The following is a 26,296-nucleotide window of genomic DNA, read 5'->3' on the forward strand; positions in this document are numbered from 1 at the left end:
GCTCTGCGCAAAACCACAGAGTTGGCAGACGCTATTGAGGTACGGCTTGTAGAGTCCAGGACAGCGTTGATAGCGTAAGTCGCAAACGCAGACATTTGCGAGGTTAGGGACGCTACTCGAGGCACTGCTGGACGTATGATAGAGTCCACCTGTGCCAGACCAGCTGAAATAGCTTGGAGTGCCCACACGGCCGCGAACGCTGGAGCAAACGACGCGCCGATAGCTTCATAGACAGACTTTAACCAAAGGTCCATCTGTCTGTCATTGGCATCTTTAAGTGAAGCCCCATCCTCCACTGCAACTATGGATCTAGCCGCAAGCCTGGAGATTGGGGGGTCCACCTTTGGACACTGGGTCCAGCGTTTGACCACGTCAGGGGGAAAGGGATAACGTGTATCCTTAAGACGTTTGGAGAAACGCTTGTCTGGGTAAGCATGGTGTTTCTGGACTGATTCTCTGAAGTCAGCGTGGTCCAGAAAAGTACTCAGTTTACGCTTGGGATACCTGAAATGGAACTTCTCCTGCTGTGCAGCTGCCTCCTCTGCAGAAGGGGCAGGGGGAGAAATTTCCAATAGACTATTGATGGCCGCTATAAGGTCATTTACCACGGCGTCACCATCAGGAGTATCCAGATTGAGAGCGGTTTCAGGATTAGACTCCTGATCACCCTCCTCTGTCTCATCATGTAGAGACTCTTCTCGCTGAGACCCTGATCCGCGTGATGACGTGGAGGGTCTCTCCCAGCGAGCACGCTTAGGCTGCCTGGGACTGTCATCTGAATCAGAGCCGTCAGGCTGAGATGCCTGGGACCCCCTTGAATCACGGATTAACTCCAAATGAGGGGGACCGGGGAACGTTGCCGCAGCAGTGTCCATGGTCTGAGTAACTGGCCTGGCCTGCAAGGTCTCTAGTATCTTTGTCATAGTGACAGACATTTTGTCAGCAAAAACTGCAAACTCTGTCCCCGTCACCGGGACAGGGTTCACCGGCGACTCTGCCTGGGCCACTACCACCATAGACTCCGGCTGACGAAGTGGCACAGGGACCGAACATTGCACACAATGGGGGTCATTGTAACCTGCCGGTAGATCAGCCCCACAAGCGGCACAAGCAGCGCTTACAGCCTGTGTCTTGGCACCCTTGCGTTTTGCGGATGACATGTTGTCGTCTCCTCAGAGCAAGATAGGGTATACAGCCAAGAAGCGACCTTACAGTGCAATATATATATACATATATATATGGTATAGAGAAAAAAGGTACACCAAAATAACACTGTGGCACTAGTGGGGCCAGCACTAAAGTGCTGCTTACCGCCCGCTTAACACGGGTGTGTGGTCGCCAGAAATCCCTTGTCTGGGTCTCCCAGAGCCTGTGTCCGTTCTCCAGCCAGACTGCATGTAGGAATGGCTGCCGGCGTCCTATGGAGAGGGGCGGGCCCTGGGCGTGTGCAGACAAAGAGCGGGAAACCTGCGTCCCCCTGTGCTCAGTGAGAGGGCTGGAGCATGTAAATAAGGCTCCAGCCCTCGGCGCTGATTAATCGTACAGCGTCTCTCCCTTGCCCTGATTGACAGGGTGGGGGCGGGAACGAAGCGGAGCTAGGCCGCAGAAGCCGGGGACTAAATTTATAAGCGACGCCGTCGTAAAAGCACGGTCGGCGCTAAGTCCCCGGCGCACTACAAGTCGCAGCCGCGCCGCCGCTCCAGGGGCGGCCGGCGCGGCAGTCCCCAACACATAAAGTCACTCAGACAAACTGTAGTGACTGTAACCCCAGCGCGCAGCGCTGCTGTCCCCGGCGCACTAGCACACCCAGCAAGTCTGGAATGTGCGCGGCCTGTTTGGGACACAGAGTACCTGAATGTCACAGGGCCTTGTCCCTGAACGGTACCCAGCTCCGTATCCAGCAGGTTCCATGGGTCTGTGGATGGAGCCCGGCCTCAGGGCTTGGGGGCCGGTAAGATCCCGTTCAGGACAGCAGTATTGCGCAATAGGGTCACCATATGCGAGAAAAATTCTTTAAAATTTAACTTTTAATTAAATTATTCATAAAAATGAGGATAATCCTCACTGACAAACAAACAAACAATACAAGAATAGGTTTGGCCCCTCCTACTTTTCAAGAGTTCAATGCAAACCACAAGTAGATTATTACCGCTAATATAAAGTGGAACTTTTTGCCCATGAATCAGGTGCCAGTTTCATAAAGTCCACTGATAAATAAAGAATTGGAATCTCACCAAATTCTGATATACCACATATTAAATTCGAATGGGTTCAGGCATCCTCCTGGCGGAACCTCATGATTATGAAATTGTACCTCCCAACGCGTTTCGTTAGAGCGAGAAGCACGGCCGCTCCTGCCATGTGCATGCCATTGCAAGTGAGGTCCATGGCTTGTGGGACCTGAATTGGATTGACCGCACATATGACTCCTGTTTTGAGTCTATGATCTTTGCATATGATGAACTTTTTGGACTCATTTTTTATGAGATCTGAGATGTAATTGCCACAATTATAAGCTCCCCTGATGAGTTTGCTTTTCTAACGAAACGCGTTGGGAGGTACAATTTCATAATCATGAGGTTCCGCCAGGAGGATGCCTGAACCCATTCGAATTTAATATGTGGTATATCAGAATTTGGTGAGATAATTCCAATTCTTTATTTATCAGTGGACTTTATGAAACTGGCACCTGATTCATGGGCAAAAAGTTCCACTTTATATTAGCGGTAATAATCTACTTGTGGTTTGCATTGAACTCTTGAAAAGTAGGAGGGGCCAAACCTATTCTTGTATTGTTTGTTTGTTTGTCAGTGAGGATTATCCTCATTTTTATGAATAATTTAATTAAAAGTTAAATTTTAAAGAATTTTTCTCGCATATGGTGACCCTATTGCGCAATACTGCTGTCCTGAACTGTTAATCTGTGTATTTAACCCAGTGGCTATTTAATATGGCCGGTAAGATCCCACTTCCTCAGAGCCCCTCATGGGGATGGGGAAGGAAAACAGCATGTGGGCTCCAGCCTCCGTACCCACAATGGGTACCTCAACCTTAACAAACACCGCCGACATAAAGTGGGGTGAGAAGGGAGCATGCTGGGGGCCCTAGTATGGGCCCTCTTTTCTTCCATCCGACATAGTCAGCAGCTGCTGCTGACTAAACAGTGGAGCTATGCGTGGATGTCTGACCTCCTTCGCACAAAGCAGAAAACTGGTGAGCCAGTGATCCCACTGGGGGTGTATAGCCAGAAGGGGAGGGGCCTTACACTTTTTAGTGTAATGCTTTGTGTGGCCTCCGGAGGCAGTACTATACACCCAATCGTCTGGGTCTCCCAATGGAGCGCCGAAGAAAAACCCCAAAACTATACTTCCACCTTCAGTGCGGTAGGTGCAACACATAAAAGTGAACCCCCACCTTCATCTCTGAACAAATTGAGCACAATAGAACACAAAACATTATAATAACTTATTTCGGCTATTCGTTAAAAACGCAGTAAATCAGTGACTTACTTTCTGGTATAGGTCTTTCTATTAGTTGATTGTAGTACTTTTGCTCTATTTGGGTTATAAGTTTACCAGACGGTCGCCCTCTTCGTTTCTCCAGTGCCGAGCTGTGTGTGGCGGCATTACTGATAGGCTTGTTACATACTTGGCAAACCGTAGATACAGATGGCAGCTTTGAACCAACAGACTGGCGATGTTCGTTTGCCAATTCACTGACCTGTGTAACGCGAAAAGCTGGTATCAAAGTGTTCCAATGTAACGACCACATCAATAATAGAGATTTCCGAATAAGCTACCATAACCACAAGTATTCCTTCTTTCAGACCAATGTGAAGAAAATAACATTGCTTTCCTATTTATGACTGTAGCTATAACGCATTACTATTCAACAGGGAATATGTGTAGTAAAAATATGAATACAGCAAAGTAACTACCGTATTTTTTGCTTTATAAGACGCACTTTTGTTCCCCCAAATTTTGCGGGAAAGTAGGGGGTGCGTCTTATAATCCGAATATACGGATTATATACTGCAGGGTCCAGGGGAGGTGGGGGCAGCTCTGGAGCGGTGCTGGAGGCTGAGGGAGGCTGGTAGAGAGGCTGGTGAAGGCTGCAGTGGGAGATCTCCTGCTCCCGCTCATATAATATGCACTGCCGGTGTCTATCACCGTGATGCTGAAATCTTACCTCGGTGACGGGCTGGGGGATCGGCGCATATTATATGTGTCTGTGCTCCCCTTTGATCGCACATGCCCACCTGTGTTAAATATGGCCCCCATGCTGCTGCCCATAGTAAAATAAAAAACTTTTTACTTACCTCCTACAGCGTGTCTCCCTCCTGCCGCTGTGATCATGCACGCAGAGATGTCACTCTGCTGTGCCGATCACATGACCGGCACCAAGAACCAGGTAGTGCAGGAGGAGCTCAACCGCACGGAGGGAGACACGAGGGAGGACAGCACTGGAGAAGATAAGGAAAGAGTTTATTTTACTAAAAGCAGCAGCCTGGGGGCCATATCAAACACAGGGTGCCATGGGCACCAATAGGGGCCGTGTGCCAGCCACAGGGGGCCATGGGCAGCAATAGGGGCCGTGTGCCAGCCACAGGGGGCCATGGGCAGCTATAGAGGCCGTGTGCCAGCCACAGGGGGCCATGGGCAGCTATAGGGGCCGTGTGCCAGCCACAGGGAGCCATGGGCAGCAATAGGGGCCGTGTGCCAGCCACAGGGGGCCATGGGCAGCAATAGGGGCCGTGTGCCAGTCATAGAGGACATGTGGCATCACTGGGGGACGTGTGCCAGCACAAGGTGGCTATATTCAATATAGGGAGCCATATCCAGATTAAGGGGGCTATGAGGGACATAAACCCTATATGATTTGTTAGATGGACGCTGGCATTATAAGACGGACCCCATTTATTAAAAAAAAAATTCTTTTTCTTCACCAAATTTGGGGGTGCGTCTTATAATCAGGTGCGTCTTATAAAGTGAAAAATACGGTAATTTTTTTTTTATATACAATTATTTAACAGTTCTGAATGTTTGCCATATACTTAATTTCCTTATTCTACTTCATTCTCTCCCAAAAAGTATTCTGTTGTGCTGTTCAAAGCCCAGTTCATTCTCCTTTAGAAGCTACTTTTATCTGCTGTTCACCCAGATCGGTACACTATATTCAAACAAATTGAGCACGAGACTTTTCCTCTCTCAGTACGGTGGATAGTGAAGAGCAGAGCGGCTCAGAGAGGGACCGTTCATTAAAAAAAATTGAATGCCCTCAGAAAGATTATCCTAACTTAGCACGTTATCACCTTTCCATAAGATAGGCTCACTAGTGGGACTCTACTTGACGATTTGAAGCAGTCCTGCCAGGCAATAAATAAACCAGAATCATCCATGTACAGCCATTACTCCATTCACAGATATTTTACAGGATCATTGGGTCCTAAGCAATGAGATCATCAATAATCAGCAAATTTTTACCTATCATATGGATGGAAAATAACCTTCCAAGTTGTACAATCCTTTGAAAAAAAGATTATCAGCTTCAGGTCCAAATATTGAAGAGTGCTTTTCCTTCCTAACATTAAAGGGAATCTGTCACCAGTTCTTTTAGCATTAATCCAAAAGCATCACCTTCTGCAGCTCCTAGGCTGCATTCTATGATGGTGCACCTTGCTCCTGACCTTGCAGACCCCAGAAAAAACATAAAATCTGACCGCCACGTATGCAAATGACCTGTTCTGGTCGGATGTGTGCTCTTTTTCGGCTCCTTCCCCCCCCTCCTGATGCTGTTTGCCATCCTCCTTTTATGATTGACGTGACTGACGCCTCCGTCATCATCCACGTGCTGTGCTGAATTGCGCCTGGGCAGTAATTCCCGGTTCACGCAGACGCACTTCGCTCTGCCCTATTGCAGGCAGAGCTGAAAACATAGGTGCGCTTGCGTGAGCTTGTGAACTCGCTCCAATCTCACATCTGCACAGAGAGCTTACAGGCTTGTGCAAGCGCACCTATGTTCTTGGCTCTGCCCGCGATGCGTCAGAGCGAAGTGCGCCTGCGTGAGCCGGGAATGACTGCCCAGGCGCAAGATTCAGCACAGCTACATGGATGATGACGGAGGCGTCAGGCACATCAATCATCAAAGGAGGACGGCAGGAGAGGTGGACAGGAGGCCGAAATAAGAATTATTCTTACCGTTAATTCTGTTTCTAGGACCTTCCACGACAGCATAGGAGGTGGTCTCTCCACGCCCTAATTGGGACAGGAAGCACAAGAGAGGTTAAAAGGACCCTCCCATCTCCCATAGCCAGTGTCTTACAAAGAACCCATAGCATATGAGAAGTACAAACAGATCCAGGAATATCGCGGATAAGGGAGGGAATTACGTGCTGTCGTGGAAGGTCCTAGAAACCGAATTAACGGTAAGAATGAAGGGAATTTTGTTTACTTACCGTAAATTCCTTTTCTTCTAGCTCCAATTGGGAGACCCAGACAATTGGGTGTATAGCTACTGCCTCCGGAGGCCGCACAAAGTACTACACTTAAAAGTGTAAGGCCCCTCCCCTTCTGGCTATACACCCCCCCGTGGGAGCACGGGTCCCTCAGTTTTAGTGCAAAAGCAAGAAGGAGGAAAGCCAATAACTGTTTCAAAAACAAATTCAATCCGATAAACAATATCGGAGAACGTAACTTATCAACATGAACAACATGTGCACCCGAAAAACAAATACCCTAAGAAAAAACAGGGCGGGTGCTGGGTCTCCCAATTGGAGCTAGAAGAAAAGGAATTTACGGTAAGTAAACAAAATTCCCTTCTTTTTCGCTCCTAATTGGGAGACCCAGACAATTGGGACGTCCAAAAGCAGTCCCTGGGTGGGTAAAAGAATACCTCGTGATCGGGCTGTCAGGCAGCCCTTTCTTACAGGTGGGCCACCGCCGCCTGCAGGACTTGTCTACCTAGGCTGGCATCCGCCGAAGCGTAGGTATGCACCTGATAATGCTTGGTAAAAGTGTGCAGACTCGACCAGGTAGCCGCCTGGCACACCTGCTGAGCCGTAGCCTGATGCCGTAATGCCCAGGACGCACCCACGGCTCTGGTAGAATGGGCCTTCAGTCCAGAAGGAGTCGGAAGCCCAGCAGAACGGTAGGCGTGAAGAATTGGTTCCTTGATCCACCGCGCAAGGGTGGATTTGGAAGCTTGCGACCCTTTATGCTGACCAGCGACCAGGATAAAGAGTGCATCCGAACGGCGCAGAGGCGCCGTGCGGGAAATGTAGATCCTGAGTGCTCTCACCAGGTCCAACAGATGCAAACCCTTTTCAAATTGGTGAACTGGATGCGGACACAAAGATGGTAAAGTGATATCCTGATTGAGATGAAAGGAAGATACCACCTTGGGAAGAAACTCTGGAATTGGACGCAGTACTACCTTGTCTTGGTGAAACACCAGGAAGGGAGATTTGCAAGATAACGCCGCCAGCTCTGACACTCTCCGAAGAGACGTGACCGCCACCAGAAAAGCCACTTTCTGTGAAAGCCGAGAAAAGGAAATCTCCTTCATAGGCTCGAAAGGTGGCTTCTGGAGAGCAATTAGAACCTTGTTCAGATCCCAGGGTTCCAATGGCCGCTTGTAAGGGGGAACGATATGACAAACCCCTTGCAGGAACGTGCGTACCTTAGGAAGTCGCGCCAGGCGCTTCTGAAAGAATACGGATAGCGCAGAGACTTGTCCTTTAAGGGAGCTAAGCGACAAACCTTTTTCCAACCCAGACTGCAGGAAGGAAAGAAAAATAAGCAATGCAAATGGCCAGGGAGAAACTCCCTGAGCAGAGCACCAAGATAAGAATATCTTCCACGTTCTGTGGTAGATCTTGGCGGAGGATGGTTTCCAAGCCTGTCTCATGGTGGCAACAACATCATGAGATAAACCTGAGGTCCCTAGGATCCAGGACTCAATGGCCACACAGTCAGGTTCAGGGCCGCAGAATTCAGATGGAAAAACGGCCCTTGAGACAGCAAGTCTGGACGGCCTGGTAGCGCCCACGGTTGTCCTACCGTGAGATGCCACAGATCCGGGTACCACGACCTCCTTGGCCAGTCTGGAGCGACGAGAATGGTGCAACGGCAATCGGACCTGATTTTGCGGAGCACTCTGGGCAACAATGCCAGAGGTGGGAACACATAAGGTAGTCGGAACTGCGACCAATCCTGAACTAAGGCGTCTGCCGCCAGAGCTCGGTGATCGTGAGACCGTGCCATGAAAACCGGGACCTTGTTGTTGTGCCGTGACGCCATCAGGTCGACGTCCGGCATCCCCCAGCGGCGACAGATCTCCTGAAACACGTCCGGGTGAAGGGACCATTCCCCTGCGTCCATGCCCTGGCGACTGAGAAAGTCTGCTTCCCAGTTTTCCACGCCTGGGATGTGAACTGCGGATATGGTGGATGCTGTGTTTTCCACCCACGTCAGAATCCGCCGGACTTCTTGAAAGGCTTGTCGACTGCGTGTTCCCCCTTGGTGGTTGATGTACGCCACCGCTGTGGAATTGTCCGACTGAATTCGGATCTGCTTGCCCTCCAGCCACTGTTGGAAGGCTCGCAGAGCAAGATAGACTGCTCTGATTTCCAGAACATTGATCTGAAGGGTGGACTCTCTCTGAGTCCACGTACCCTGAGCCCTGTGGTGAAGAAACACTGCTCCCCACCCTGATAGGCTCGCATCTGTCGTGACCACCGCCCAGGATGGGGGTAGGAACGACTTTCCTTTTGACAATGAGGTGGGAAGAAGCCACCATCGGAGAGAGTCCTTGGCTGCCTGAGAGAGGGAGACATCCCTGTCGAGGGACGTCGACTTCCCGTCCCATTGGCGGAGAATGTCCCATTGTAGAGGGCGCAGATGAAACTGCGCGAAAGGGACTGCTTCCATTGCTGCCACCATCTTCCCTAGGAAATGCATGAGGCGCCTCAAGGAGTGGGACTGGTTCTGCAGGAGAGATTGCACCCCTGTCTGCAGAGAGCACTGCTTGTCCAGTGGAAGCTTCACTATCGCTGAGAGAGTATGAAACTCCATGCCAAGATATGTTAGTGATTGGGTCGGGGTTAGATTTGACTTTGAAAAGTTGATAATCCACCCGAAACTCTGGAGAGTCTTCAGTGCCACGTTCAGACTGTGTTGGCATGCCTCTTGAGAGGGTGCCTTTATAAGTAGATCGTCCAAATACGGGATCACGGAGTGACCCTGCGAGTGCAGGACAGCTACTACTGCTGCCATGACCTTGGTGAAGACCCGAGGGGCTGTTGCCAGCCCGAAAGGTAACGCTACGAACTGCAGGTGTTCGCTTTCTATAACGAAGCGTAGAAAACGCTGATGCTCTGGCGCAATCGGCACGTGAAGATAAGCATCTTTGATGTCTATTGATGCTAAGAAATCTCCTTGAGACATTGAGGCTATGACGGAGCGTAGAGATTCCATCCGGAACCTCCTGGTTTTTACGTGTTTGTTGAGCAACATTAGATCCAGGACGGGCCGAAAGGACCCGTCCTTCTTTGGCACCACAAACAGATTGGAGTAAAAACCGTGACCTTGTTCCTGAAGAGGAACGGAAGTCACCACTCCTTCCGCCTTTAGAGCGGCCACCGCCTGCAGCAGAGCATCGGCTCGGTCGGGCGGTGGGGAAGTTCTGAAGAAACGAGTTGGAGGACGAGAGCTGAACTCTATCCTGTACCCGTGAGACAGAATGTCCCTCACCCAACGGTCTTTGACCTGTGACAGCCAAATGTCGCCAAAGCGGGAGAGCCTGCCACCGACCGAGGATGCGGAGAGAGGAGGCTGAAAGTCATGAGGAAGCCGTCTTGGTAACGGTTCTTCCTGCTGTCTTTTTTGGGCGTGACTGAGTCCGCCAAGAATCTGAGCCTCTCTGATCCTTTTGAGTCCTTTTGGACGAGGAGAATTGGGACCTGCCTGAGCCTCGAAAGGACCGAAAACCAGACTGACCCCTCCTTTGTTGGGGCTTGTTTTGTCTGTGTTGAGGTAAGGATGAGTCCTTACCCTTGGAGTGTTTAATGATTTCATCCAAACGCTCCCCAAACAATCGGTCACGAGAAAAAGGCAAACTGGTTAAGCACTTCTTGGAAGCAGAATCTGCCTTCCATTCTCTCAACCACAGGGCTCTGCGCAAAACCACGGAGTTGGCTGACGCCACCGCCGTACGGCTCGTAGAGTCCAGGACAGCATTAATCGCGTAAGACGCGAATGCAGACATTTGAGAGGTCAATGGTGCCACCTGCGGGGCAGATGTACGTGTGACCGAGTCGACTTGTATAAGCCCAGCTGAAATAGCTTGGAGTGCCCATACGGCTGCGTAAGCTGGCGCCAACGACGCTCCAATAGCTTCATAGATGGATTTCAGCCAGAGCTCCATCTGCCTGTCAGTGGCATCTTTAAGTGCCGCTCCATCTTCTACTGCAACTAAAGATCTAGCTGCAAGCCTGGAGATTGGAGGGTCCACCTTGGGACACTGGGTCCAACCCTTGACCACGTCAGGGGGAAAAGGATAGCGTGTATCTTTAAGCCGTTTAGAAAACCGCTTCTCAGGATAAGCGTGGTGTTTCTGGATTGCATCTCTAAAGTCAGAGTGGTCCAGAAAAGTGCTTAATTTACGCTTGGGATATCTGAAATGGAATTTCTCCTGCTGTGAAGCTGCCTCCTCCGCAGGAGGAGCTGGCGGAGAAATATCTAACATCCTATTGATGGACGCTATAAGATCATTCACTATGGCGTCACCATCCGGTGTATCCAGATTGAGAGCGGTCCCAGGATCAGAATCTTGATCAGTTACATCCGCCTCATCACCCATAGATTCGTCCCGCTGGGATCCTGACCAGTGAGACGAAGTTGAGGGCCCCTCATAACGAGCTCGCTTAGGTTGTCTGGGACTGTCGTCCGAGTCAGAATCGTCACCCTGGGGTGCATGTGACACCCCCGGAGCTTGGAAGTGTTCCAGCTGAGGGGGACCAGGGAGCAATGATGCCACAGTGTCCATGGTCTGAGTTACTGGTCTAGACTGCAATGTTTCAAGAATCTTTGACATGGTCATAGACAATCTGTCAGCAAAAGCTGCAAACTCCGTTCCTGTCACCTGGACAGCATTCACAGGTGGTACACCCTGGGTCACGTCCAGCAGAGGCCCCGGCTGTGCAAGTTGCACAGGGGCCGAGCACTGCACACAATGGGGGTCAGTGGAACCTGCCGGTAGAGCAGCCCCACATGCGGTACAGGCAGCATATAATGTCTGTGCCTTGGCACCCTTGCGTTTTGCGGACGACATGCTGTTGCCGCCTTGTAATCTAGGAGGGTATATAGCCGAGAATCACCAGCGACCGTACAGTACAAAGTATTTGCAAACACAAAATACTCAGTATACAAACGGCACAAGTGGGGGTGAGCCCTTGAGGCTGCTTACCGCCCGCTGAACAGCGGGTATGAGGCCGTAGAATCCCGTGTCTGGGTCTCCCCGTCTCCCCTCTGCAGCTCAGCGTGCAGGCAGGAATGGCTGCCGGCGTTCTGTGAAGAGGGGCGGACCGTGGGCGTGCCACAAACAAAGAGCGGGAAACTGCGTCCTACTGTGCCTGGTGTGAGGGCTGGAGTATGTAAAAAAGACTCCAGCCCTCAACGCTGATGCTCTGTACAGCGTCCCGCCCTCCTCCTGACTGGCAGGTGCGGAGGCGGGAACGAACGAACTAGGCCGCAAAAGCCGGGGACTGTAGTAATAAGCGCGGCCGTGATATATGCACGGTCAGCGCGGAAGTCCCCGGCGCACCACAAGTCCCAGCCGCGTCGCAGTCCCAGCGGCCGGCGCGACCGTTCTCCCTGAGTCTACCCACTCAGCTAAGCTGAAGTGAGGAAATGGCACAAGCGCAGCAGCACTGTTGTCCCCGGCGCACTAACACACCCAGCAATGCTGCGGTGTGCGCGCGTATGCACGGGGACACAGAGTACCTTGACGGAGCAGGGCCATGTCCCTGACGATACTCAGCTCCATATCCAGCGGCTTCTCCAGGGGCTGCGGATGGAGCACGGTCTCAGTGCCTGGAGACCGGTAAAATCCCACTTCGCCCAGAGCCCTAATGGGGATGGGGAAGGAATCAGCATGTGGGCTCCAGCCTCCGTACCCGCAATGGGTACCTCAACCTTAACAAGCACCACCGACAGAAAGTGGGGTGAGAAGGGAGCATGCTGGGGGCCCTGTATGGGCCCTCTTTTCTTCCATCCGACATAGTCAGCAGCTGCTGCTGACTAAACAGTGGAGCTATGCGTGCGTGTCTGACCTCCTTCGCACAAAGCAAAAAACTGAGGGACCCGTGCTCCCACGGGGGGGGGTGTATAGCCAGAAGGGGAGGGGCCTTACACTTTTAAGTGTAGTACTTTGTGCGGCCTCCGGAGGCAGTAGCTATACACCCAATTGTCTGGGTCTCCCAATTAGGAGCGAAAAAGAAAATTCTTATTTCTCTAGTCCCTTCCACGACAGCATAGGAGGAATACCAACTAATTGATACCTAGGGGGGACCACAGCCTGCAGGACCTTCCTGCCAAAAGCCAAATCCCTGTTGGAATCCAGATCCAAACGATAATGCTTTGTGAAAGTATGGAGGGAAGACCACGTAGCCGCCTTGCAGATCTGCTCAGGAGAAGCCCCTGCCCGTTCAGCCAAGGAGACAGAGGTAGCCCTGGTGGAGTGCGCCGTAAATCCGGTAGGCGGAGACAGATGCTGTGCGAGGTAGGCGTCTCTAATGGCCCGCACAATCCAGTTGGCGACGGTACTCTTAGCAACCTTCCTGCCCTTATTTCGACCAAAGGGCTGGATAAATAGGTTATGATCAATACACCAAGGTGCAGTAATATCTAGGTAGCGCAACACTGTCCGACTAAAGTCCAAAGAATGGAACACTTCCTCCCCCGGAGTCCTAGGATGCTGACAGAAGGAAAGCAGGACGATGGACTGAGAACGGTGAAAATCCGAAACCACTTTGGGAAGGAAGGAAGGGTCCAGCTGAAAGACAATGCTGTCATCTGACGGTCAGGTAAGGCTCCCGAATAGACAATGCTTGAAGTTCCCCGACTCTCCGAGCGGACGTAACAGTCACGAGAAAGGCAGTCTTGTGAGAGAGAGAACGGATGCTACAGGAGTACAGAGGCTCAAAGGGCGACTGAGATAGTCCGGTAAGGACCACATTGAGATCCCAGCAAGGTGTCAGGACCCTCTGCCGTGGACAGAGCCTACTAGCGGACACCAAGAAACGGCGGATCCAGCGATGATCTGCCAGAGCCGTGTCAAAGACTGCACTGAGCGCCGAGACCTGCACTTTCAGGGTGCTGGGCCGAAGGCCTAAGTCCAATCCACTCTGGAGGAAGTCGAGAATCTGCGCAATGTTAGGCGGGAGCGGGTCAGGAGGCCGAGAACCACAACAGGAGGAAAATCTCATCCAGATTTTATTGTAAATACTATTAGTCACCGGTTTACGGTTGTTCTGTAGAGTAGCCACGACCTTGTCAGAAAGTCCTTGGGCCTTCAGTACCCGGGCCTCAGAAGCCAGGCAGCCAACTTGAGTTTCTAGGGGTCCGGATGGAATATCGGACCCCGAGACACTAAACTGGGGTCTGAACCCAGGAGGACCGGTCCGTCGATCCCGAGAGTCAGGATTCAGGCTGTACCAACTCCGCCGCGGCCACAGAGGAGCTACCAGGATAGTTGCGGCTCCGTCGTCTCTGATCTTCCTCAGGGTTCGTGCGAGAAGAGGAATTGGGGGCGGAAGGCGTAGGCGAGGCAAAAGGACCAATTGTGGCAGAAGACGTCCACCTCCAACGCATTGTCCCGAGGGTTCAGGGAGAAAAAGGTTGCGACCTTGCGATTTCCTGCTGAAGCAAAGAGGTCAACTTCTGGAGTACCCCACCTTGCCACCTGAGAGCAGAACACCGTTTGGTCCAGGCTCCACTCCACTGGGTGAACATCCCGACGACTCAGGAAATCTGCTTGAAGGTTTAGGGATCCCTTTAGATGGACTGCAGAAAGGGATAGCAGGGACCGTTCTGCCCAGTGGAAGATCCGGGAGGACACAGACTTCAGGGCGCCCGATCTTGTACTGCCCTGATGGCAGAGATGTGCCACTGTGGTGACATTGTCTGAGTAGACCAGGACGCAAGTGTCCTGGACGAGATCTTGAGCAGCAAGGAGGGCTTCCCTGACCGCCCTGAGCTCCCGGTAGTTGGAGGATTGGGAGCTGACATAAGGACTACAGACCCCCTGAAATGGGGAGTTTGCCACCATAGCACCCCATCCCCGCAGGCTCGCATCGGTTGTTAGTGTAACCAGGGGCGTCCGAGTCCAGGCAACCCCCACCTTCAGGTTGTTGGGACGCAGCCACCAGAGAAGGGATGAGGAGACGGTCCCTGAGAGGCGAAACCGTTTGTTCAGGGAGGAAGGGAGTCTGTCCCAATGCGCCAGGATATGATCCGGTAGACTAGAGTGGGCCTGAGCCCACATGACTGAGGGAATGCAGGACGTCATAGAACCTAGAGCCGACATAGCCGCTCGAAGGGTCGGGCGAGCCTGTCGGCGAAGCGTTGAGATTTTGGTTAGCAGGGTCAACCTGTGGTCTCCCGGGAGAAAGGATGCCTGTCTGTCGGAGTCCAGCAGCACCCAGAGAAACCGCAGAGTGGAGGAGGGTTGCAGCTGGGACTTCCTGAGATTGGGGATCCAGCCTTAGGAACGAAGAATGCTTAACGACTTCTCCACATGGCTCCGGAGGGTCTGAGCGGAGGGAGCCATGAGAAGAAAGTCGTCCAAATACGGAACCAGACAGACACCTTGCAATCGTATGAAGGCGACCACCTCTGCCATGATCTTTGAAAAGATCCTTGGAGCCGAGGAGATCCCGAAGGGAAGTACATTGAATTGGAAATGAAGCACCTCCTCCCCGTGCAGAACCGCAAACTTGAGGTATTGCCTGTGACACGGATGGATGGGCACATGGAAGTAGGCGTCCTTCAGGTCTATTGAGGCCATCTGGTGGTGCAGACCTATCAGTGGGATAGCCGATTTCACAGACTCCATCTTGAAACGCCGGTATCTGACCTGCCGGTTGAGACGCTTCAGATTGATGATAATCCGGACGTCGCCAGACGGCTTTTTGACAAGGAAGAGACGGGAGTAGTGGCCTACCCCTCCTTCCTGACTCGGGACTGAGGAAACGACCCCCGAGTGCATTAGCTCCTGAATCTTCGAGTACAGGAGGGCCTGCGAACCCTGTGACGCCAGAGCCATGACTCGGAAGCCCGGTAGAGGAGGGGAGTTGAATTCTATCAATAGACCCTCGGAGACGATCTTCAGGACACATTGGCAGGTGGTGATGGACTGCCACCGGGGAAGAAAGGCCGAGAGTCGTCCCCCTACCCGAGCCGAGTCACGGTTTGTCCTGCTGAGGACGTTGTTGAAGAAATGAGAATGTTTCTCCCTCTTCCCTAGGATAGCTCCACCGGCCCGACTTCCCTTTCCCCCTGGGCTGGGAGGCCTGAGGCATCGGGGAACGAAAGGACCGCTTCCTGGAGGGTTTAGGATCTGGCAAGGCCTTACGATCATTCGCCTCGTCCAGAACGTCATCCAGGGCAGGCCCAAACACCAAATCCCCTTTAAACGGAAGGGAGCAAAGTCTCATTTTGGAGGTGGAGGGTCCACTCCAGGCCTTAAGCCAGAGGGCACATCTGGCAGAGTTAGACAAGACCGAGGTCCTGGCAGCCAGGCGGACCGACTCCACCGAGGTATCCGCCAAAAAACTGGTAGCTTTCCTAAGTAAGGGAAGGGATTCCAGCAACTCATCCCGAGGGGTACCCTGGGAAATATGAGCCTCCAACTGGTCGAGACACCTAAGTAGGGACCGGGAGACACAAGTGGAGGCAATATTGGCCTGAATGGTAGAAGACGATGCCTCCCAGGATCGCTTCATGAAGCCCTCGACCTTCCTATCCATCTGATCTCTAAGCTGGGAAGTATCTTCAAAGGGGAGCGCCGTTTGTTTAGCGACCCTGGCCACCTGTACATCCACTTTGGGGACCTCCCAATGCAACCCAGAAGCCTCCAGGGGAAAACGGCGCCTGGGGTCAACCCGGAAACGCTTCTCAGGAAATTCCCATTCCTGAGAGACAATATCCAGAATATTGGCATGAACCGGAAACCCTAATTGTTTGACGGTTTTCAGGCCAGCGAACATTTCATCCTGGACCGAGGGAAGAACCTGCACCTCCTCTAACCCCATAGTGATCCTAACCGCCCCAATAAGATCCCCCAAATCTTCTGAGGGGAAAACGAAGGACTGGTCAGACCTCCCGGAGGAAGAACCTTCGTCGGGACCCTCCGAGGCGGAATCAGCCTCCTCATGATCAGACGGGGCTGACTGGAGTTTCCTTTTCTTTGGGGGAGAAGGGCCAGGAGCAGGGAGGGAGGCTAGTGAGGCCTGAATCTCCTGTTTCATCATGGACCGCAGCTCGTCTACCAGGGACGGTTGTTCAGCCCTAACAATCTGGTCCGTACACTGTTGGCAAAGCTTCTTATCCCAGACTGCAGGGAGCTTTTTTATACAGACTGGACACTTTTTAATCTTTTCAGTCCTTTCATAGTGGTCAGGCTTATCAGACTTCTCAGACTTGTCACATTTGTCAGATTTCTTAGCAGCCTTGTCCTCCTGGAAAACACAGACCAGAAGGACCATAAATACCAGCCTGAGACCATGCATGAGGGACCACCCCCCTTCTTACTTACTGTGGCAGGGGGAACACTGGGCTCTGCAGATGCAGATGCAGGGGAAGACATGTCAGGGAGCACAGTAGAAGTCCTTACCATGATTCTGAAGTCTTCAGGGTGGCCTTTATGCAGAAGGGCCTGCCCCCCCCCAGTGACAGGGAACGTTCCCCGCCTCCCGCATCAGGTCCCTGACAGGCCGTGGTAGCGACGGTGTGTCGGTCACGCTGCCTCCGCGACCGGAAGTGCCCATCCTGGAAGTCGCGAGACCGGAAGTCCCGCCCGCGGTAGCACTTGCGGGTCGTACTGCAGCGTGCATACAGGAGGCGGCCGGCGGCTCAGGGAGGACGCCGGCCGGGGAGTTACACAGCCCGCATCACCCCAGAGGAGCTCCGGAAGGCTGGAGCAGCGGTCCCACAAAGGGTGAGGGAACAATATGGGAGGAGCGGCGAAGGCCCGACCGATACTGCCCGGCTAAGGTAGGGAAAAAAAAAATATCTATACTGCAGTTCGCCGGCCACCACAGCATAGGAGAAAAATAAAACCTCTCCATGCCCCATGGGGACAGGAAAGACACTGGCTATGGGAGGTGGGAGGGTCCTTTTAACCTCTCTTGAGCTTCCTGTCCCAATTAGGGCGTGGAGAGACAACCTCCTATGCTGTCGTGGCAGGGACTAGAGAAAAAGAGCATGGCCAGCCGAGCAGAACAAGTCATTAGCATACGGGACCTCTTAAGATCACAGCAGAATGCCAGTCATGTTTTCTCCCACAAATAAATTCACATAAAGGTCCTGGAAGATGCTACCTGACAGAGCTGCCTCCACATCTCTACCTAGTTTGGCTGCATTATGAATTGCATTATGCACTTTTAGCAAAAAAGAAGGGAATTTTGTTTACTTACCGTAAATTCCATTTCTTCTAGCTCCAATTGGGAGACCCAGACAATTGGGTGTATAGCTTCTGCCTCCGGAGGCCACACAAAGTATTACACTTAAAAGTGTAAAGCCCCTCCCCTTCTGCCTATACACCCCCCGTGCATCACGGGCTCCTCAGTTTTGGTGCAAAAGCAAGAAGGAGGAAAACTTATAAATTGGTCTAAAGTAAATTCAATCCGAAGGAATTTCGGAGAACTGAAACCATTCAACATGAACAACATGTGTACACAAATAACAACAGCCCGAAGGAAACAGGGGCGGGTGCTGGGTCTCCCAATTGGAGCTAGAAGAAAAGGAATTTACGGTAAGTAAACAAAATTCCCTTCTTCTTTGTCGCTCCATTGGGAGACCCAGACAATTGGGACGTCCAAAAGCAGTCCCTGGGTGGGTAAAATAAAACCTCGTAATAGAGCCGTAAAACGGCCCCTTCCTACAGGTGGGCAACCGCCGCCTGAAGGACTCGCCTACCTAGGCTGGCATCTGCCGAAGCATAGGTATGCACCTGATAGTGTTTCGTGAAAGTGTGCAGGCTCGACCAGGTAGCTGCCTGACACACCTGCTGAGCCGTAGCCTGGTGCCGCAAAGCCCAGGACGCACCCACGGCTCTGGTAGAATGGGCCTTCAGCCCTGAGGGAACCGGAAGCCCAGAAGATCGGTAAGCTTCGAGAATTGGTTCCTTGATCCACCGAGCCAGGGTTGATTTGGAAGCCTGTGACCCTTTACGCTGGCCAGCGACAAGGACAAAGAGTGCATCCGAGCGGCGCAGGGGCGCCGTACGAGAAATGTAGAGTCTGAGTGCTCTCACCAGATCTAACAAGTGCAAATCCCTTTCACATTGGTGAACTGGATGAGGACAAAAAGAGGGTAAGGAGATATCCTGATTGAGATGAAAGGGGGATACCACCTTAGGGAGAAATTCCGGAACCGGACGCAGAACCACCTTGTCCTGGTGAAACACCAGGAAAGGGGCTTTGCATGACAGCGCTGCTAGCTCAGACACTCTCCGAAGTGATGTGACTGCTACTAAAAAGACCACTTTCTGCGAAAGGCGTGAGAGAGAAATATCCTTCATTGGCTCGAAAGGTGGTTTCTGAAGAGCCATCAGCACCCTGTTCAGATCCCAGGGTCCTAACGGCCGCTTGTAAGGAGGGACTATGTGACAAACCCCCTGCAGGAACGTGCGTACCTGTGGAAGTCTGGCTAGGCGCTTCTGAAAAAACACAGAGCGCAGAGACTTGTCCCTTAAGGGAGCCGAGCGACAAACCTTTTTCCAATCCGGATTGAAGGAAGGAAAGAAAAGTGGGCAAGGCAAATGGCCAGGGAGAAAAACCCTGATCAGAGCACCAAGATAAGAATATCCTCCACGTCCTGTGGTAGATCTTGGCGGACGTTGGTTTCCTAGCCTGTCTCATAGTGGCAATGACCTCTTGAGATAACCCTGAAGACGCTAGGATCCAGGACTCAATGGCCACACAGTCAGGTTGAGGGCCGCAGAATTCAGATGGAAAAACGGCCCTTGAGACAGCAAGTCTGGTCGGTCTGGTAGTGCCCACGGTTGGCCCACCGTGAGATGCCACAGATCCGGGTACCACGACCTCCTTGGCCAGTCTGGAGCGACGAGGATGGCGCGGCGGCAGTCGGACCTGATCTTGCGTAACACTCTGGGCAACAGTGCCAGAGGAGGAAACACATAAGGGAGTTGAAACTGCGACCAATCCTGAACTAAGGCGTCTGCCGCCAGAGCTCTGTGATCTTGAGACAGTGCCATGAATGTCGGGACCTTGTTGTTGTGCCGGGACGCCATTAGGTCGACGTCCGGCATCCCCCAGCGGCAACAGATCTCTTGAAACACGTCCGGGTGAAGGGACCATTCCCCTACGTCCATGCCCTGGCGACTGAGAAAGTCTGCTTCCCAGTTTTCTACGCCCGGGATGTGAACTGCGGATATGGTGGAGGCTGTGGCTTCCACCCATAGCAGAATCCGCCGGACTTCCTGGAAGGCTTGTCGACTGCGTGTTCCGCCTTGGTGGTTGATGTATGCCACCGCTGTGGAGTTGTCCGACTGAATTCGGATCTGCTTGCCTTCCAGCCACGGCTGGAACGCCTTTAGGGCAAGATACACTGCCCTTATCTCCAGAACATTGATCTGAAGGGAGGACTCTGGCTGAGTCCAAGTACCCTGAGCCCTGTGGTGGAGAAAGACCGCTCCCCACCCTGACAGACTCGCGTCCGTCGTGACCACCGCCCAGGATGGGGGTAGGAAGGATTTCCCCTTCGACAATGAAGTGGGAAGAAGCCACCACCGAAGGGAAGTTTTGGCTGCCTGAGAAAGGGAGACGTTCCTGTCGAGGGACGTCGACTTCCTGTCCCATTTGCGGAGAATGTCCCATTGAAGTGGACGCAGATGAAACTGCGCAAAAGGAACTGCCTCCATTGCTGATACCATCTTCCCTAGGAAGTGCATGAGGCGCCTCAAGGGGTGTGACTGACCTTGAAGGAGAGATTGCACCCCTGTCTGTAGTGAACGCTGTTTGTCCAGCGGAAGCTTCACTATCGCTGAGAGAGTATGAAACTCCATGCCAAGATATGTCAGTGATTGGGCCGGTGTCAGATTTGACTTTGGAAAATTGATGATCCACCCGAAACTCTGGAGAGTCTCCAGAGCAATGTTCAGGCTGTGTTGGCATGCCACTTGAGAGGGTGCCTTGACAAGCAGATCATCTAAGTAAGGGATCACCGAGTGTCCCTGAGAGTGCAGAACTGCTACTACTGTTGCCATGACCTTGGTGAAGACCCGTGGGGCTGTCGCCAGGCCGAAAGGCAGTGCCACGAACTGAAGGTGTTCGTCCCCTATGGCGAAACGCAGGAAGCGCTGATGCTCTGGTGCAATCGGTACGTGGAGATAAGCATCTTTGATGTCGATTGATGCTAGGAAATCTCCTTGGGACATTGAGGCGATGACGGAGCGGAGCGATTCCATCCGGAACCGCCTGGTTTTTACGTGTTTGTTGAGCAGTTTTAGGTCCAGAACAGGACGGAAGGATCCGTCCTTTTTCGGCACCACGAACAAGTTGGAGTAAAAACCGTGACCCTGTTGCTGAAAAGGAACAGGGATCACCACTCCTTCTGCCTTCAGAGTGCACACCGCCTGAAGAAGAGCATCGGCTCGCTCGGGGGGCGGAGATGTTCTGAAGAATCGAGTCGGAGGACGAGAGCTGAACTCCATCCTGTAACCGTGAGACAGAATGTCTCTCACCCAACGGTCTTTTACCTGTGGCAGCCAGGCGTCGCAAAAGCGGGAGAGCCTGCCACCGACCGAGGATGCGGTGTGAGGAGGCCGAAAGTCATGAGGCGGCCGCTTTGGGAGCGGTTCCTCCGGCGGTCTTTTTAGGACGTGACTTAGACCGCCATGAATCGGAGTTCCTCTGATCCTTCTGAGGCCTTTTGGACGAGGAGAACTGAGACCTGCCCGCGGACCGAAAGGACCGAAACCTCGATTGTACCTTCCGTTGTTGAGGTCTGTTTGGTTTGGACTGGGGTAAGGATGAGTCCTTTCCCTTGGATTGTTTAATGATTTCATCCAATCGCTCACCAAACAGGCGGTCGCCAGAAAATGGCAAACCGGTTAAGAACTTTTTGGAAGCAGAGTCTGCCTTCCATTCACGTAGCCACATGGCCCTGCGTACTGCCACCGAATTGGCGGATGCTACCGCCGTACGGCTCGCAGAGTCCAGGACAGCATTAATGGCGTAGGACGCAAACGCCGACGCCTGAGAGGTTAAGGACACCACTTGCGGAGCAGACGTACGTGTGACTGCATTAATCTGCGCGTGACAAGCTGAGATAGTTTGGAGTGCCCATACGGCTGCTAATGCTGGAGCAAAAGACGCGCCGATAGCTTCATAGATGGATTTCAACCAGAGCTCCATCTGTCTGTCAGTGGCATCTTTGAGTGAAGCCCCATCTTCCACTGCAACTATGGATCTAGCCGCCAGTCTGGAGACTGGAGGATCCACCTTGGGACACTGAGCCCAGCCCTTGACAACGTCAGGGGGGAAGGGATAACGTGTATCCTTAAGGCGCTTGGAAAAACGCTTATCTGGACAAGCTCGGTGTTTCTGGACTGCCTCTCTGAAGTCAGAGTGATCCAGAAACGTACTCATTGTACGCTTGGGAAACCTGAAACAGAATTTCTCCTGCTGAGAAGCTGACTCCTCAATTGGAGGAGCTGGGGGAGAAAGATTTAACATTTGATTGATGGTCGCTATAAGGTCATTCACTATGGCGTCACCATCAGGTGTATCTAGGTTGAGAGCGGCCTCAGGATCAGAATCCTGATCTGCTACCTCCGCTTCATCATCCAGAGAGTCCTCCTGCTGAGACCCTGAACAGTGTGATGAAGTCGAGGGAATTTCCCAGCGAGCCCGCTTAGGCGGCCTGGGACTGCGGTCCGTGTCAGAGACCTCACCCTGGGACCTATGAGTCACCCCAGGAGCACTTTGCTGCTCCAACTGAGGGGGGCCTGGGGTCAATGATTCAACAGTGCCCGTGGCCTGAGTTACCGGTCTGGACTGCAAGGCTTCTAGTATCTTAGCAGACCATTTTTCCATACTCTCAGAAAGTTTGTCAGCAAATACTGCAAACTCCGTCCCGGTCACCTGGACAGTGGTAGCAGGTGGTTCCACCTGGGCCACCAGTAGCAGAGGCTCCGGCTGAGTAAGTGCCACCGGGGCCGAGCATTGCACACAATGAGGGTCGGTGGAACCTGCCGGTAGTATAGCCGCACATGAGGTACAGGTTGCAAAGTAAGCCTGTGCTTTGGCACCCTTGCTTTTTGCGGACGACATGCTGTTGTCTCCTCTGAGTACAATCCAGGAGGGTATATAGCCAAAAATCAACAGTGCGACCGTACAGTGTAAATGTATAGCATATAAGCATATATATATATATGTACACTTCGGCACTCAGTGGGGCCAGCACCTCAGGTGCTGCTTACCGACCGCTCAAAGCGGTTGTGTGATCACCAGATTCCCTGCCTGGGCCTCCCAGAGCCGTGTTGTCTCTCCTCTCCAGCGTCAGAATTGCTGACAGGAATGGCTGCCGGCGTTCTGTGGGGAGGAGGGGGCCGTGGGCGTGCCCTAGAAAGTGCGGGAATCTGGTGCCCCACGGTGCTCAGTGAGGGGGGAGGAGGATACAAAGTATGCTCCAGCCCTCAGCGCTGACGTCCTGTGCAGCGTCCCGCCCTTCCCCTCACTGGCAGGCCTGAGGGGCGGGAATATGCGATACTAGGCCGCAAAAGCCAGGGACTAAAGTTATAAGCGCGGCCGGCAAATAAGCGCGGTCGGCGCGGTAGTCCCCGGCGCACTAACACACCCAGTAGCGCTGCAGTGTGTATTGGCACAAGCGCTCCATGCGCGGTCCCCAAGGGGACACAGAGTACCTCACAGTAGCAGGGCCTTGTCCCTGACGATACCCGGCTCCTGTCCAGCAGATTCCCCAGGGGCTGCGGAGGGAGCACGGTCCCAGTGCCTGGAGACCGATTAGGATCCCACTTCACCCAGAGCCCTTAAGGGATGGGGAAGGAAAACAGCATGTGGCTCCTGCCTATGTACCCGCAATGGGTACCTCAACCTTAACAACACCGCCGACCAGAGTGGGGTGAGAAGGGAGCATGCTGGGGGCCCTGTTATGGGCCCTCTTTTCTTCCATCCGACATAGTCAGCAGCTGCTGCTGACTAAGATGTGGAGCTATGCGTGGATGTATGCCTCCTTCGCACAAAGCATAAAAACTGAGGAGCCCGTAATGCACGGGGGGGTGTATAGGCAGAAGGGGAGGGGCTTTACACTTTTAAGTGTAATACTTTGTGTGGCCTCCGGAGGCAGAAGCTATACACCCAATTGTCTGGGTCTCCCAATGGAGCGACAAAGAAAGGTAAACTTAAATGATAAAAGGGGTGGTCCACAACTAAAATTTATTTTAATTCTAAATGCCTATTTATTGTTAAGAGATGTCACTTGCCAGGGTTTTACTACAAGTGTTCACTTGATTGTCATGCAAGCCAGCTATTTTTATAACGCACTCTCTTGTTCGTTCATCACTTCTTATCAGAGCTGGCGAGTGGGTGCACTGTCACTGTGCATATTGCACAGTGACCCACTGAGCATATGTTGGAATTGGCAACTAGCCCAGCCCCTGTAACAGATGTCACTGACGACAAGGGACAGAAGCTACCACAACCTCTGCCCCCTGGTGGAGACTTGTTTGACTAACCCAGCATGCACTGGGATTTTCAAACGAAGCGTCATCAAAGGGCAAGTAGTGAGAAAAAAAAAAAATCATTTAGGTGATTAGTGAAGGAATGGTAGCGACTTTTTTAATTAAACTAGGTTAGAAACGAGATTAAATTATGACATTAAGTAAATAAGCATTTAGGATTAAAAATAAGATTTAGTTTCACACTACCCCTTTAAATAATTACCTGTATTGGCTGTGTGGTTGCAGGGAGAGGTGATGAAGAAATGAGGATCTTTGATTGTGAATTGGAATTTGATGAAATTTCCGTGTAAGAAGTCCTATGGAGCGAGTTGAACAACCTGTTATCCTTCTCATCTGTGTCAGTAGCCCCAGGACAGGGCCCAATGTCAAATGTAGACGCCCCCTCAGTGTGAGGGGGACTATTCTCTGGTGTCAGTACAGCGCTGTTCATGATAGATGCTTGACAAGGTGTAAGCGATGAGAGCACTGATGTTTGGCTTATGCCCGGGTGGCTTTCAGAAAGATGTGGATTTGGCTGCAAAAAGCCATTGAGTGGAGCCGATTGAGATCCAGGACACTGACAGTATTTACAATGCTCGGACTTCCTCGGTCGTCCTCGTGAACGATTAAATGAACAGTAATAGGTTTCTTCTCTCACTTCTTCCGCTTCGTTCTTCACCCCATAAGAATGTAACAGATCAGGTTGTGGAGTATCTGACGTGTTACCTGGAAGAAAATGTCCCTAAATCAGGAATTGGTGGCGTTTTATACCGCTAAACATCAACAATTTAATTTTTAAGCAAAGTTAATACCGGTACATTAGACATTTGTCAATGCATTAAAATCAGATTCACTATAAAATTACATGTTTATGCAATCGTCTAGTGTGGAGGATTTTTTTTTTTTATAAAGTAATGCACTTTTGTTTTTTCTCTCCTTCTTCCAAGAGCCATAACATTTTTAATCTTTCCATCAATGTTGCCATATGACGGCTTGTTTTTTGTGGGACGAGTTGTACTTCTGAATGACACCATTCATTTTACCATATAGTGTACTGGAAAACGGCATCACAGCAAGCGACCCAACCTATGACTTAAATATACGTCAAAAGGTCATGAAGGGGTTACTATTTAGATTGCTTACTCACCGGAGTCGTCTGTAGATCCCTCTACAAAAATGCCACCTATGTGTGGAAGCAGCCAGTAGAATCTGCGGTACCGATCCTGACCCAGAGACATACATCGCAGTCTTTGAGAACAGCTAATGATTTTCTTTCTCAAAAACATCTGACGCTAGAAACCAAAATACAAAAACACAATGAGAAATACAATCAAAGGCGTATAATATACCGTATTTTTCGGACCATAAGACGCACTTTTTTTCCCCCAAATGTTGGGGGAAAGTGGGGGGTGCGTCTTATGGTCTGAATATAGGGCTGCGGGGAATGAGGGTGCTGCGGTGGCGCAGGTCATCGGGGGCACGAGCAGGCTGTAGCAGCCTGCCGTGACCACGTGGACCCGCTCATTTAATATGCACGCCCATCCTCCCGCCCATTATCTCTCAGCGCTGAAGCCGGCACTGACAGGTGGGCGGGATGATGGGTGAGGGATAACCAGCTGGCCCGCATGATCACCCCTGGCAACTGCAGCCTGGAGTGATCATGTGAGGCTGTATTCACTGCTCCCCGTGCATCATCATCAGTGCGGGGGGCAGTGAATCCGTACACATTACTCACCGTTCCCCTGCAGCATCACGATCTCCTAATGTCTGTGCCGTGCACAGCGATGATGTCATCGCTGTGCGCACGTGTACAAACGCAGCAGCCGGCATAGACCGGAGGACATCGCGATGCTGCAGGGGAACGGGGACGGCTCCACTCAGCGGCGCTGTCGCTGACATAGACGGTCAGAGGAGCGATGCTGCAGGGAGTGAGGTGAGGTGAGTATGAACGTTTATTTTTTTTTATGTGCCACAGGATGCGGCCATACACCAGGATGATGGGGGTATATGAGCAGGATAGGGGTTTATTATGAGCAGCAATGGGGAGTATATGAGCAGCAATGGGGACTATATGAGCAGCAATGGGGACTATATGAGCAGCAATGGGGACTATATGAGCAGCAATGGGGACTATATGAGCAGCAATGGGGACTATATGAGCAGCAATGGGGACTATATGAGCAGCAATGGGGACTATATGAGCAGCAATGGGGACTATATGAGCAGCAATGGGGACTATATGAGCAGCAATGGGGACTATATGAGCAGCAATGGGGACTATATGAGCAGCAATGGGGACTATATGAGCAGCAAT

The 26,296-nt window shown here is 51.9% G+C and overlaps 1 protein-coding gene across 3 annotated transcripts in view; it reads right to left on the minus strand.

Moving 5' to 3' along the window:
• BAZ2A (bromodomain adjacent to zinc finger domain 2A) overlaps window positions 1-26,296 on the minus strand; it is a 242,209-nt gene that overhangs the window by 63,003 nt on the left and 152,910 nt on the right. For 2 of the 3 annotated variants that reach the window (XM_075337014.1, XM_075337013.1), the window contains exons 19-22: window positions 25,130-25,274; window positions 24,206-24,708; window positions 6,198-6,254; window positions 3,510-3,720 (exon numbers count right to left, since the gene is read on the minus strand). In XM_075337014.1, the coding sequence (XP_075193129.1) occupies window positions 3,510-3,720; window positions 6,198-6,254; window positions 24,206-24,708; window positions 25,130-25,274 (916 nt within the window). The remainder of the gene's footprint in view (window positions 1-3,509; window positions 3,721-6,197; window positions 6,255-24,205; window positions 24,709-25,129; window positions 25,275-26,296) is intronic. The other variant, XM_075337012.1, reaches the window with a different exon arrangement.

The sequence above is a fragment of the Anomaloglossus baeobatrachus genome, chromosome 2 (assembly GCF_048569485.1).
Source record: "Anomaloglossus baeobatrachus isolate aAnoBae1 chromosome 2, aAnoBae1.hap1, whole genome shotgun sequence".
Taxonomy (NCBI): Eukaryota; Metazoa; Chordata; class Amphibia; order Anura; family Aromobatidae; genus Anomaloglossus; species Anomaloglossus baeobatrachus.